Raw genomic sequence first — 12,773 nt, 5'->3', positions numbered from 1 at the left:
GTTTTTTTTCCGTTTTTGTAAATACACAAGATTATCATATATTAAATATATTTGTTAACAACTCGGGTGTGAATAACACCATTCGTCCGCATTCATAAATCGCGGCCAATATTGTATGTGCCCAGAACCATGACCCACATGCCGAATCCTGCCACTACCCATGCCATCAACCACAGCCCGATCTCCTGGGCTCCAAGGGGGTCTTTTATTTTGTGTCTCATCAGAAGCGGCATCTCCCCCTGCGAGTTCAAATTACCCTGGCCATCATGAGCATCAGCAGCAGCAGTAACAGCAGTAGCACCATTGGCGGTGGTGGATATCCGGCCGTATCTCCTGATAATAGCCACTAGCGTTACATCGGTTCCAGCCCAGATGTATATCAACGAAGGAAGCAAAAAGTTGACCACGCTGGAAGACAGCGCGCCAATCAACTCATACACGAGCCCCAAATCAGTGAACACAGCAGCGGCCAGAGCGCAGGCAAGGAAAATAATCACAGTGCATATGGACTCTGGCACGCGGCTGACACCGTGTCTTTCTGGATCAATGTGGAACATTTCAGTGACTGTGTCGCGGATAGGGTAAAATGCCATGGGAGTGGTCAGAATCAGTGTGACGGCAAACAGCAGGCGTCCGAGGTTTATGTAGTTGTCCGAGGGTGGGAAGTTGTTCAAAACGTTGGCCTCGGCCTTGCTGCCGAATGCCAGGAATCCAGTTACTGCAAATGCCATTGAAATAAGACTGGCGCCCATGCTCGCGGAAGACGACGCGCGCAACCAGGACTTGACCGACCGATCCTTCAAACCCAAATAATTGGGGAAAGCCGCGTGGCACGAGCTATACGTGAATGCCAACACGCCCATGGCCGGTAGGATGCGTGGCCCAAATAATGAAAAGTCCGCTGATGTTTTGCCAGCGTACAGAGGAGCGCGGAATGCCACGGCCAGAATGATGTATGGAAGGCATAAAATGGAGACAATCGACAGGCGGGCCAGTGGGCCAGTGTTGCGGAAGAACAGCATTGGCAAAACAAAAAGCAGGGAGATAACCATGATGACGCTGGAGCGGCTCACGACTACAGGCAGGTAAATGTTTGCCAGCGCACTTACTAGATCGCCGACCAACATGAGGTATAGGACCACCGTGCCGACCATGTCGATGACCATGGAGTAGTTTAAGAAATGGTACCCGGGTTGCCCCAGAGCCACCTGTGTGAGTGACGAAAAATGCGCCGTGTTCGTGCGCTTGCCAGCAACGACCAAGGCATAGAGCGAGAATTGTGACAACGCTGCAATGACTCCCAGCATGATGAGCCCAAAGACAAAGCCCGCGTTGTGCAAGGCGTACGGTAGGCACACAATGCCCGATCCAATGATTGTGTTTAGCACGTTGAAGCCCACTTTAACAGTGCTCTCGCCTGTCGGGGCGTATGTGGCTGACATGTCCTCGTACTCGCTGAAGACGGTTTCAGCGCCAACATCAGATAAATCAAGACTGTGAACGCTAGTCATTTACCTGATGGATATGGTCGGTCCGTATTGACCGGGCCTTTTAGTGGCAGATATGTTGAGGGTGTAAAGTGAATTCAAAAGCTTGCTGAAAGAGGAATGCAGAAAATAATTTAATGTTGAGCAGAAAAAAAGGAAAATGGGGGAATCTTGCACTTTGTTTGGTTCTTTGGCCGTACGCTAGCTTTGCTCATCATTTGTGCACAGAAAAAGAAGTTTTAGTGGAGCAACTTTTGAGAGAGAGGGAAAAACCAAAACCAAACATTTCCCACAGATAGAATAAAACAGGGTTTTTGACTGCATAAATGCCTCATTTTGATGTTTGCGTAATGGGCCAGTGCGGTGGCGACAAACACTGTTTCAAATAAAAGCAATAAAGGTCAAAAGTCTTAAAAAAAAAGTATGCGACATTAATGCAAACAAACTCACTCCTTAAAAAAATTAGTCTAGCAACATAAAAAATTACATTACAAAAACGTGCGAGCGTTCTCGCCGATAAAAGCAGAGCGGCCGTATTTGAGCAACTGATGCGTGGGATTGATTGCCAACACAATGGCGCCGAGCACCAGGATGGATGATGTCACGCCCATTGTCCCGGCAAATCCAATGGCTTTCATGATCGGCGGCAGCACCGTTGGAATGATAATGACCCCGACACTGTAGGCAATGTTAAATAGTGCGTAGACTTTGGCATACGCGCCGCCGCCCATTCTGTGCACATGTACGCCCATGGCGCTCATGATCGGCACAGCGGCACACCCGCTGAAAAGCCCGACTACAGCCAGGTTGACTACAAGCCCAGCCATATTGCGCGTTGCGCCCAAGCACGCAGTGGCAATGGCCGCAAAAATCGATCCGATAATCATTAATCCAAACCGGCCATACGGCGCAAGCCACGCCAGTAGCCGCTCGTCCTCTGTGTACTTTCCGGCTATTGGCCCAGCAATGACGCTTGGAACCACAATGGATATAAACACTACGCCAATGATGGTCGAGCTGCTATTGTATTTTTCGTCCAAATGGATGGGCAAAGTGGGCTCGAATGCTCCCGATGCGCCCGTCACAGTGATGGTTGCCACGCAGCATGCCAGGATTTGCCATTCCTTGAGGAGGTCCAGCATAGTCGTGCGCTTCTTGGGCAGCGCCACAATGGTTTCTGTTGGCTCGACCTTGAGGACAATGTGTTCAACTCCATTCAACGCAATCTCCCCAGCTGCTGTTTCTTCGGCTTGAATTCTGGATTTGGCCAAGCTGGCAATAGAGGCAATCTTTTTAATAGCCACTGGCGATGGAGCAGGAACTGATAGTGACTTGATATCAGCTTCTGGCTGAGCGCAATCATTTTCCTGCTCCAGATTGCACGTGACTGCGCTCAGGTTACTCTCCAAAATATTCTCGTGTTGGGCAATTTCCAGCTCCAGGTTGGCCGACGAGCCATTGTGCGACGCAACCAGCGACATAATACTCTCGGGCTCCTTCAGCAGCAGGCGGAATATCAGATCGACCACAGTGATTCCAGCCACAAATATGGCTATCGCGTGTGTGCCGCCGGCTCCGTAGATAACGCCGCCCAAAACAGGACCTCCGAGATAGCCAAGCGTGAACCCCGAAAACGCTATCCCCATTGCCCTGCCTATGGCTTCACCACCGGCGTACACGTCGGCGATCATTCCCAGTCCGATTGCCCAGGTGATGCCCGAAGAAATACCCTGTGCTAAGCGCGCAACCACGAGCTGCCAGAACGCATTGGCCAGGGCAAAAAGCACTGATGTGACGCCCAAGCCCACAAGACCGATGATCATGGGCCATTTGCGGATATTCCAGCGGTCCGAGATGTATGCCGAAATGGGTGCTCCGATCAATACCCCAACGCCGAAGCAGCCGAATAGAATGCCATTTGCAGATGTGCTCATGCCGAGCTTGTCCTGGAGGATCTCAGGCAGGAATGGCACGATTAGACCGTAGACTACTGTGTCGGCAAAGACCGCCAAGGTCGATACTGTCAGAACTGCGGCTGGTGTGGAGCGGAAATCGTTGCATTTGCGGATAATGCGCGAGAATTTGCCTTCTCGGTGCTCATCGGCACCAGTATCGTTGTTTATCAACATTGGCCAGCACCTTGGATATGAGATGTTTTTTGGACTGATTGTCTCTCGGCTTGGTAAAAATAGTATAAAAATAAAGTGACAGGAAAAAAATAAAGTTTTGTGGGGTTCAGTGCAGAGCTAAAAGTATAACAGCTTTTCTTAGCAGCTTTGGAAGTGGCAGCCCGCTTGTTTTTATTGAGAAAAAATTAGTTTACAAAAAATTTTGTTGAGATTTTCACGTCCACACAAACTATTATTATACACTTTTTTTTTTATAAAAAATGCTCAAGCCAGATTCGCCCAGCACGATAATTGCCTGCAAAAAAACAATTTACATATTAATGTGTAGAGCGCACTGACTCACTCACTCATATACATACACACACATCTCTCCCTTCATCTCATCGAGATGCATGTATGCACTTATTTGTGTCTGGTGCTGCCTAGTGGTTGTGCAGCAATTGCTAACCACATGGCTGACAAAAATGAAAAACAAAGTCCATAAATAGACTATCCCATCCGCCTTGCGGTTCAACCAGCTTTATGTTTCCCCAACTCTTCTCATTGCGACTCCTTCGATTGGAACCTTCCACAGTTGAATACGGATGCTGGCGCCGATCGTTACCCACACCTTCGCTTCTTTTCAAAAAAAAAACCAGTCACTGACGACTACCCCCAGACGGTCCGTGTAACCAATCCAGGTGAAAAAAGCAGACTCTCTCTGGATGGCCTGTGCTCGTTCATAATTAGATCAGCAGATGACCACGCACGCCAGATGCTTTAATGAAAAAATCCATTCCCAGGAAGCGCAGCAGTGCTTCTCGTCTCTGCGCGCATGCATCCATTGTTATCGACACCACCACTACAGAGACCCGCGCATATGTTTCTTCGACGCATATCGGCAAGATTCTTCATCTCGCCAAAAGAAAAATGCGCCTCCCTTCTTTGCTCAAGCCCGAATTACTGCCAACACAGCAAATGATTGAGAACTCAATCGCAACTCCACAATGGCCAGGGTAAGCAGTAACATGATCTACTGCTCTCGGACTCGCTGTATATGCTTCCTGTTTCAGAGCCTATGATGCTGCTGAATCCCGTGCTCAACACAGACTGGTCATCGTCCGACATGAGCGACACTATGCCCAGAGAGCGTCTCCGCTGCACAATGTCCTCGGGCGACAGCGGTGTTGGTGGCGGACAGTATGGTCGGAATCTTAGTAACGGCTGAATGTCGTTGTGGGTCTTGAATTCGGTGGCTGCATAATTATTGTATTTGTTCATACCCCGAATTTAAAAGCAAAAATAATAAAAAGAGCGTGAAGGGTAAATTTAAGAAGAGACATGTAAGCTGTAAAATAGAAACACTAAAAAGAAAAGCATTTTGCTATAACAAAATCCCCTTTTTAAGCTCCGGGGTACTTCCAAGACAAACGCGCATGGGAGCACAAATATTATATCGTCTTTTTATAAAATGAAATTAGCAAGGAGTAATAAGACGCGCCCCTTTTTGAAGCCATCGCTTGACTTTGTGCTAAAATCGGGTTGGACCTGGGTTGGGAGCTTGAAAAAAACGAGCACTAATAACAAGGGTGTGAATTGGGATCCAAGTGTACTTTTATATGCGTGCATTTTTCATTTCAAGCAAATTGTATCGCAAAGTGACATCACATCAGCTGGATCGACCGAGCGTTTCTCAAAATGCAGGCGCATGATGGATATTTGGCATTCTTTAAGCAAAAATGGAAAACGCGTGCTAAAAAGCGCTCAAGTCTGAACCGGCGTCGAATTCCTTTTTTCTGCCGCCCTGAACCAGCCAAACTAAGCACACGCTCCCCAGAAAAAAGGGTCCTGAGGTGCAAAATCCGCCTAATTTGGGCCAAAAGCTGGGTGTAAAAATATGACGTCACTAGAACCGTCTGGAAACTTTTCAGCGTCGGTGGCGCATAGACGATTGGATCACACGCGCATGGGAAGTCTTACCACACAAAAGGTTTGCTTGCTTCGATGTCCCATTTCTCACACCAAGGATAGCATAATATGTCATACCGTGCGTGATGTGCGTCGAAAGATGTTCTAAAAGGCTTTTGGGGTTTTGTCCAACCCAACTAAAAATTTAAAAGTGCATGCCGCTTTTTTTCTCTCCACACATTCTTTTTTCACTCTTCCACTTTTTTGTGTTACTATTTGGAAAGGCGAAAGTTTTTTCCTCTTCTATTTTTCTCTTTTCTACTTTTCATTTTTTCTTATTCCTACGTCTTTTCTTGTATTAATAAAAGTGTTTTTTATTATTATTATATCTGCTAAATGAACTTGTACTTATTAACTACACACAGACAGCAAATGCTGGCGGCGCTGCAGCAGGCGCGTTCCACAGCAGCAAAAGCAGCATCGGCTATCGACAGCAACATCACTCTTGCTGCTGGAGACTCTATAAAGCCCTCGAACGCCTTGCTGTCGGATATTTTTGGCTACATATCGTTTGCTTGCTGGCTCTGCGTGCTAATGCCCCAGCTGTGGCTCAACTACAAGCGTAAGTCCAGCGAAGGGCTAAGCCTCGGCTTCATTCTGATGTGGCTGGCGGGCGACTTCACTGACTGGTACGGTGCCTATGTTGGACGACTGTTGTTACCAGCAATCCTCATTGCATTGTATTTTGTGATCACTGATGTAGTTCTGCTCGCTCAGATGTTCATCTACCGCAAGAGCGACGACGACGCATTTGGGGCCAGCCAGCTGCCAGAGGGCGCCGAGCGCCCCCCGCTGCTGGTCCGACGCGGCCGACGGGCGATCAAGTACTTGGGACCCAATAACGTCCGGGGTCAAATGCAGGAGTACCAGCAAGTCGAGCACTCTACGCTGATTGAGCGCAGGATGATTGATCAGCACCAGGGGCACCAGCACACATACGGTGCCGTCGCGTCGTCCGCAAGCAAGCCCGCCAAAAATAATATTTCAAAAGATGGCCCGGTGCCGAAAAAGGTTGCGCAGCTGCTGGCCTCGCTGCACGAAATGGGCACAGCAAAGACCGGACGCGCCGCAGCCATATCGATACTGGTTTTGTTCATATTGTTGGGACTGGGCGTCGGCTCGCGTATGATTCTGGCGCTTTACCCGCAGCACATTACCGACGTGGTCTCGCAGGTGTTTGGCTACATATCGGCTGCCATGTTCTTCATCGCGTACATTCCGCAGATCGCCTGGAACTTCACCGTGCAGTCGACAGAGGGCTTGTCGGCGGGAATGTTCATATTCACTGTCTTGGGCAACGTCACCTACTGCATGTCGATTGTGTCGATGTCGACCGATCGCGACTATCTGGTCATGTATGCGCCGTGGCTAGCCGGCGCCCTGGGCACGCTGGGCTTCGAGATGCTGATTCTGTGGCAGTGCTATTTCTACTACAAGCCCAAGGATGCTGATGCCACTGCGCGCAACAGCGACAGTGGAAGCATGCATGCGACCGACGGCGGTCACGGCAGCAGCCAGAATGGAAGTGCCAGCGAGGGCGAGGGTGAAGATTTGGAGAGCATTATCAGCCGCCGCGCTCACCGCCGCTCCCGTCGCCGCAGATACAGCGAGACCGCCGGCACCTTCAGCAGGAGCAGGAGCGCCCGCCCGTCCATCAGTACGCGGCATACAGACAAGGCGGCCGAGTGAATTGAATCACCAGCAATATTTTTTTTCACTTTTGTATGAATAAAAAATAATTGAGCATAATCAATTGATCAGCACTGATTTAAAAAATTATAGAGATTGCTCTGAACATAATAAAAAAGGAAACAAGATGTATGCATGCGGAATTGCATTGTTTTTTTATATGCAAAGCTGTCTTTATCGAGGATGTTTTGCGGTTGATGACGAATTTCGGGCAATCCATTGATAAAATTCTCCGTACTTTTTCATAGTTGAAAGAGGAAGATAAAATCAAGTGTAATTTTTTTGCACGGGGCATCACAATCCAACTGATAAAAAATGGAGTGAGCGAATTCAACAGTCACAAGCGAGGACAAAGAAAGCCATGTCATGTGTTTTTTCTTTGTGTTTGGCACTTTTTAATTATTTGCGCAAAAATAACGAAAATTAGGCACCGCCGGACACAGTGAGACCTACTCCCCTCTTTTTTATTAACAAATATGCACATGCAAGGTGTACAAAAAATATTTTCCAGCGATCAATGGCTGCCAAAGATACGGGCCACGAGCTCTGGTGATTGACTGTCGGTAAAGATAAGGGATTTGTACTATTTCTGGACGATAATATAAAATAATACACGCGGTGGCGGCAGTAGGAGCAGAAACAAAAACGGCAGCAACGGCAGCACCAAAACTAAAAAAAAAGATAATAGGCGAGCGGAGCAAAGGCCAAGTGCAAACAAACATTGCGATATTGCCGGCCCAGCTTTACATATGATAAGAAAGTTGTTGTCATTTCCTTTTGCGCATTTCATATAAAAAGGTCACGTCTCCGTTGTGGTCACGAAGCATCTCTCCACTGCACATTTTTAATCCTTTTCATTCCTCGATTTTTGTAAATTTTTAAAGCTAAACTTATTCTATCTATATACATATCTATATATCAAATGTCAACAGTCACACATCCCGCCGCTTCTGCTCCTAACACGGCTTCCGCCGCCAAAACCAACAAAAAGCCAAAGGTCGGACTCGCAACACATCTTCTTGCCGGCGGTGCCGCCGGTTTGGCCGAGGCCATGTGCTGCCATCCCCTGGATACCATCAAGGTGCGCATGCAGCTCACAAACATGCGGCGTGCGCCCTCAGCAGCCAGCAGCGCGGCCATGCCAAAGTCATTCTTGGGTGTCGGCCAGCGCATTGTCCAACGCGAGGGCGCTCTGGCCCTGTACAAGGGTCTGGGCGCTGTCGTCACGGGTATTGTGCCCAAGATGGCCATCCGATTCAGCAGTTTCGAGCAATACAAGTCCTGGCTGGCTAACCCCGAGACCGGACTGGTGTCGACTTCGAGTGTGTTCTTGGCTGGTCTGGGTGCCGGAGTCACCGAGGCTGTCACAGTGGTTACCCCGATGGACGTCATTAAGATTAGGCTGCAGGCCCAGCGCCACTCGACCGTCGACCCGATGGACGTGCCAAAGTACCGCAACGCCATCCATACTGCGTATACTATTATCAAGGAGGAGGGCCTGATGACCCTGTACAAGGGCATTGCCCTGACGGCTCTTCGCCAGGCAACCAACCAGGCGGTCAACTTCACATTCTACCAAGAGTTCAAACGCATGGCCAGCAAGTTCCAGAATATCGACGAGCTGCCCAGCTACCAGCATTTGATTCTTGGTGGTGTCAGCGGTGCCATGGGCCCTCTGTCAAACGCCCCGATTGATACAATCAAGACGCGCATCCAGAAGGCCACTAGCATTGCCGGCGAGTCTGGGTGGACCCGCTTTGTTACTGTTACTCGTGATATTGCACAGAAGGAGGGCTATGCGGCGTTCTACCGTGGTATTACACCGCGCATCCTCAGAGTCGCCCCCGGTCAGGCCATCACATTCATGGTGTACGAGAAGGTCAAGGGGTGGATTGATGTGTGGAACGCGCGCTCCGCAAATGTCCGCTTGCCCAGCGAAAAGTACGCCTAAATCTAAGCATTAGCATGTGAACAATACAACGTTTGAACTAATATTATTCTGACATATTTGATATTTCACATGTTTTGTGTTTTGTACTACGACAAAACTTGAGCAAATAGATAAATTAAATTAAAAACTACACGATAAATTAAAAAAACATTATGTCAACGTCTAGTTGGGATAATGACGCTGCTGCTGATGGTACTGGTACAGGTTTTGGCTCTGGTTTTGGTTTTGGTTCTGCAATGCGTGCTCATGCGTACGGTCCAATACCGGAGTGCTGAACGTTCGCGCGTCTGATTCCGCTGATGACATTGGTCTCTGTGAGCTGCTTGGCGATGTGGCCGTAGATGGCGCCATCTCGGAGCTGCCCGAAGCGTGCGAGAGCCTGGCAGAATTATCAGTCGCAGTACGCAAAAGACTCGGTATCTCGCTTGTGCGCAGCATGCTCTCCCAATGCGACTCTCCGCGGCCCATCCGGACTCTCTCCGAGAGAGAAAACCGCTCAGCAATGTCGCTCGATGGCATAGACTGTGGGCCAGTGCCCGGTGGCGTCGCTGTTCCGGTATCAGCATCTTTACCCCGAGAGTCCCCACCAGAAAACGAAGACGCTATAGATTCTGCGGGTGTTTGACTCGAGTTTATTTTGTCTCCGAACCCACACTCGACTATCAGGCTGCGCAGCGAGGTTGTCAGGATTCTGGAAAAGCCCAGGCGTGGCGCCTCATATTCAAAGAAATCCATCCCGCTTTGCACGCTGCTCACTGCCTCCTGAACGCCGCGTAGGTCGTCCTGCGACGGCCACCAAGAGCATGAATTTATGCTGACGATACACGCTTGGAACACGATACAGGACACGTAGGAGGCGACGGTGTTTTGCCGCATTTTGCGCAAAAAGGGCACCACACGGTGTACGACTTGCGCGGACTCGTAGGCAGTCTGGCGCGCCCAATTCAGCGTGTTCTTTTCCTCGGCCGTCATGGCACGGGCAGTTGGCAGCCATGTGTCCTTGATCAGGCACAGAAAAATCCGCGTGTACTGGAATAGCAGGCCGAGGATGAACCGGCCTGGCTGGTGCTCAAACACCTCGGATATCCGCGCGGGATCGCCTTCGACCAATATGGCAATGTGCGGTATGCGGGCCTCCAGCGCAACAATGTGCTCGAATATTTGCTTGAAAGCGGGTGGGAACGGACTCACCTCCGGCGTTAGCTGAGTCTGCAATGAGGTGATGTCGCACATGATGCCGATAAGCTCAATTTGCTCTGCAATCGTCTGCTGGTCATCGCAAAAGACCACGGTCGGTCCCAAAAGCATTAAATAGTGGCCCGGATCTAGCTGTGGGCCCTGCATTTCCCTGGACGGTAGCGGCACCGGCACATTACAGCGCACATCGGCATAACACAGGGATGGCTGCAGGTCGCTCATCGACGACGTGAGAATGTCAAATGTGTAGAGCTGCCAGAACACGCGGCGTTTCCACTCGCGGATCAGCTCAGAGTCCTTCTTGAAAGTCAGCGCGCTCAGCGGCGAGTCGATTGTGTTGAAGCGCAACCGAATGGCCATTTGCATGCCCAGCGAGTGCATAACCCAGGCGCGATGCAAGCCGGCCTTGGTGATGATTATGGAGAAAAGTACAAGGGCCACACAGTGTTCCACCGAGTCATACTCCAGGCAGTCAAACAGGCCCTTGTAGGCGCGCTCGATAAAGTAACCGCGTGCAAGCGTGCGACCCGCGGCCATGAGGGCCGGCAAATCCGAGTAGTTGCAGGCGTCGGCCATCATTATGTTAGTGAGTGATATTGGCACGCGGTTCTCAGCTTGAAGACGCGAAAATATGTAGCGTGGGATCAGCGAAGCCGTGGTGATGCCTGCGTTGAGGAAGAACATGTCGATGAGGTGCTGCTTGATTTCGGGCGACTCCAGCAGCGCAAGGCATTGTGGTGTCTCAGTCGGCATATCTTCCGACTTGCCCAGGCCCGCTGAAACGTGTATACCCTCAACTGGCTGCCGGACGTCCTGCCATTGCTTGCCAAGCCGCTCGTTCATGTCACTAATCATGCCTGAGATCATGCCGATGTTGGTAGCGTCAATGCCAAAGCGGCTGGTTTTGTCGATTCGAGTCGAGAACTCGTGGGGCGCTTCCTCCGCGTTGTCTAGCTGGTCGTCCTGGGTCTGTTCGTCGCCCTCGTAGCTGCCATCGTCCTCGTCGCTTGTCGAGTCCATGTTAATGTCAAGGTCCAATTCTGACTCTGGGTTTCCGCCAGTCCTGCTGCACTGCCGCTTGCCGACAAGGTCCATTAACATGTCAAGCTTGTTGCTCAGTATGTCGAATTTGCGCGACAGTCCCTTAATATCGCGTCGCATCCTACCTGTCTCAGACTCCTCTCTGTGGTCAACTACAGATGGTGTGTACGCCGATGAATGCATGATACCGCTCGGTGCAACTGATGCCATGGTCACTGTAGCAGGCACAGACACCGGTGCAGACGCAGGCACCAGCGACAAGGTCGAGTCCAAGGCAGACGCAGAAACACTTATTGGCATTGCGACTCCAGAGCCACCAACGCCGTTTCCACCACGACTTCTCTCACCATATGCTTTGCTCACATTGATACCCATCGAGACTGGCATGTATTCTGCATTCATCCTGATACGCTTGCCCACGCGTCTCCGTGGCGTTGCCAACGGGCTGTAATGGCACTTCTCCTGGTACCTGGTGCAGGCCGAGCACGTTGGTTTTTCGCCAGAGCAGCGTATCTTGCGCCGTCTGCAGCTATCGCACGACTGGAGAAGCTTCACTGGTGCATGTCTTGGTGTTTGCGAAGAGAAGTCCTGCTGGTGCGCCTGGATATGGCGCGACGGGAACAGCGTGCTTGGATACACGTATGTGCCCCTTTCGCCATTGTATATTGGTGCCGAACGATTGCTGTAGGCGCAGCTGCCCACCCCTGTAGTGTCCCTGTCTGACTGGTTGCTGTTTCCTACACCAAACTGATAGGCAGGCGATGATCCGGGCGCGGGGAGAGTTGCTCCTGATTGAGACATGGCCATGTGCAGGTGCGGGAGTGGCGGCACTAGGTGCCGCACTGGCACAGCCCCGTTTCTCCCGTGAGCGAGCCCTCCATGGTGCTGTTGATGGTGGTAGTGTTGCTGTTGTTGCTGCTGCTGCTGCTGTTGTTGTGACGAATTTTCGGGTGCCCCGCTGTAATGGTTCGAGTACATTATTGCTTTGTAATATTAAACCGACTGCTTCGCGATAACAGGAAACTTGTGTCGAGGGGAGAAAGACGTAGTAACAGGTAATAGCGCTTGGAAACAGGGGGGGTTGAGGGGAACGAGATAAATATAATAATGAAAAGTTGTAAAAAAGAAGAATTGTAAACTCGCTATCCCTGAAATCAAAGCTGAGAGGATGAGCAAAGACGCCGAAAAAACCGTTGCAAACTGTAAAAAGTAAATACTTGATCTGCTCGAAAAAAAAGATGAAATGAAAAAGAAAGCGTGTGCGACACAAAAAGCAAGTTGGACAAGTTGATACAGAACACTCGATGACATTTTTTACTAAGGCGAGAGAAA

The 12,773-nt window shown here is 50.1% G+C and overlaps 6 protein-coding genes across 6 annotated transcripts; 2 read left to right on the top strand and 4 right to left on the bottom strand.

Annotated features, from left to right (window-relative positions):
* Positions 1-24: 24 nt before the first annotated feature.
* Positions 25-1,671, bottom strand: BX661DRAFT_184337 (transmembrane amino acid transporter protein-domain-containing protein). Its single transcript, XM_051536467.1, has one exon. It carries the CDS (start codon positions 1,509-1,511, stop codon positions 93-95), a length of 1,419 nt encoding a protein of 472 aa, XP_051390808.1. The 5' UTR covers positions 1,512-1,671; the 3' UTR covers positions 25-92.
* Positions 1,672-1,890: 219 nt separating this feature from the next.
* BX661DRAFT_184336 (major facilitator superfamily domain-containing protein) lies at positions 1,891-3,726 on the bottom strand. Its single transcript, XM_051536466.1, has one exon. It carries the CDS (start codon positions 3,614-3,616, stop codon positions 1,976-1,978), a length of 1,641 nt encoding a protein of 546 aa, XP_051390807.1. The 5' UTR covers positions 3,617-3,726; the 3' UTR covers positions 1,891-1,975.
* Positions 3,727-5,739: 2,013 nt separating this feature from the next.
* Positions 5,740-7,337, top strand: BX661DRAFT_184332 (PQ loop repeat-domain-containing protein). Its single transcript, XM_051536465.1, has one exon. It carries the CDS (start codon positions 5,900-5,902, stop codon positions 7,250-7,252), a length of 1,353 nt encoding a protein of 450 aa, XP_051390806.1. The 5' UTR covers positions 5,740-5,899; the 3' UTR covers positions 7,253-7,337.
* Positions 7,338-7,641: 304 nt separating this feature from the next.
* BX661DRAFT_184331 (uncharacterized protein) lies at positions 7,642-8,085 on the bottom strand. Its single transcript, XM_051536464.1, has one exon. The coding sequence runs from the start codon at positions 7,972-7,974 to the stop codon at positions 7,720-7,722; it is 255 nt and encodes an 84-aa protein (XP_051390805.1). The 5' UTR covers positions 7,975-8,085; the 3' UTR covers positions 7,642-7,719.
* Positions 8,068-9,333, top strand: BX661DRAFT_184330 (mitochondrial carrier domain-containing protein). The gene has a single exon (XM_051536463.1). It carries the CDS (start codon positions 8,175-8,177, stop codon positions 9,201-9,203), a length of 1,029 nt encoding a protein of 342 aa, XP_051390804.1. The 5' UTR covers positions 8,068-8,174; the 3' UTR covers positions 9,204-9,333.
* Positions 9,334-12,684, bottom strand: BX661DRAFT_184329 (uncharacterized protein). The gene has a single exon (XM_051536462.1). The coding sequence runs from the start codon at positions 12,417-12,419 to the stop codon at positions 9,366-9,368; it is 3,054 nt and encodes a 1,017-aa protein (XP_051390803.1). The 5' UTR covers positions 12,420-12,684; the 3' UTR covers positions 9,334-9,365.
* Positions 12,685-12,773: the final 89 nt, after the last annotated feature.

Source organism: Kickxella alabastrina (assembly GCF_025024165.1).
Source record: "Kickxella alabastrina strain RSA 675 chromosome Unknown BX661scaffold_15, whole genome shotgun sequence".
Classification (NCBI taxonomy): Eukaryota; Fungi; Kickxellomycota; class Kickxellomycetes; order Kickxellales; family Kickxellaceae; genus Kickxella; species Kickxella alabastrina.
Note: the sequence above shows the minus strand (reverse complement) of the source record. Positions and strands in the feature narration are given on the sequence as shown.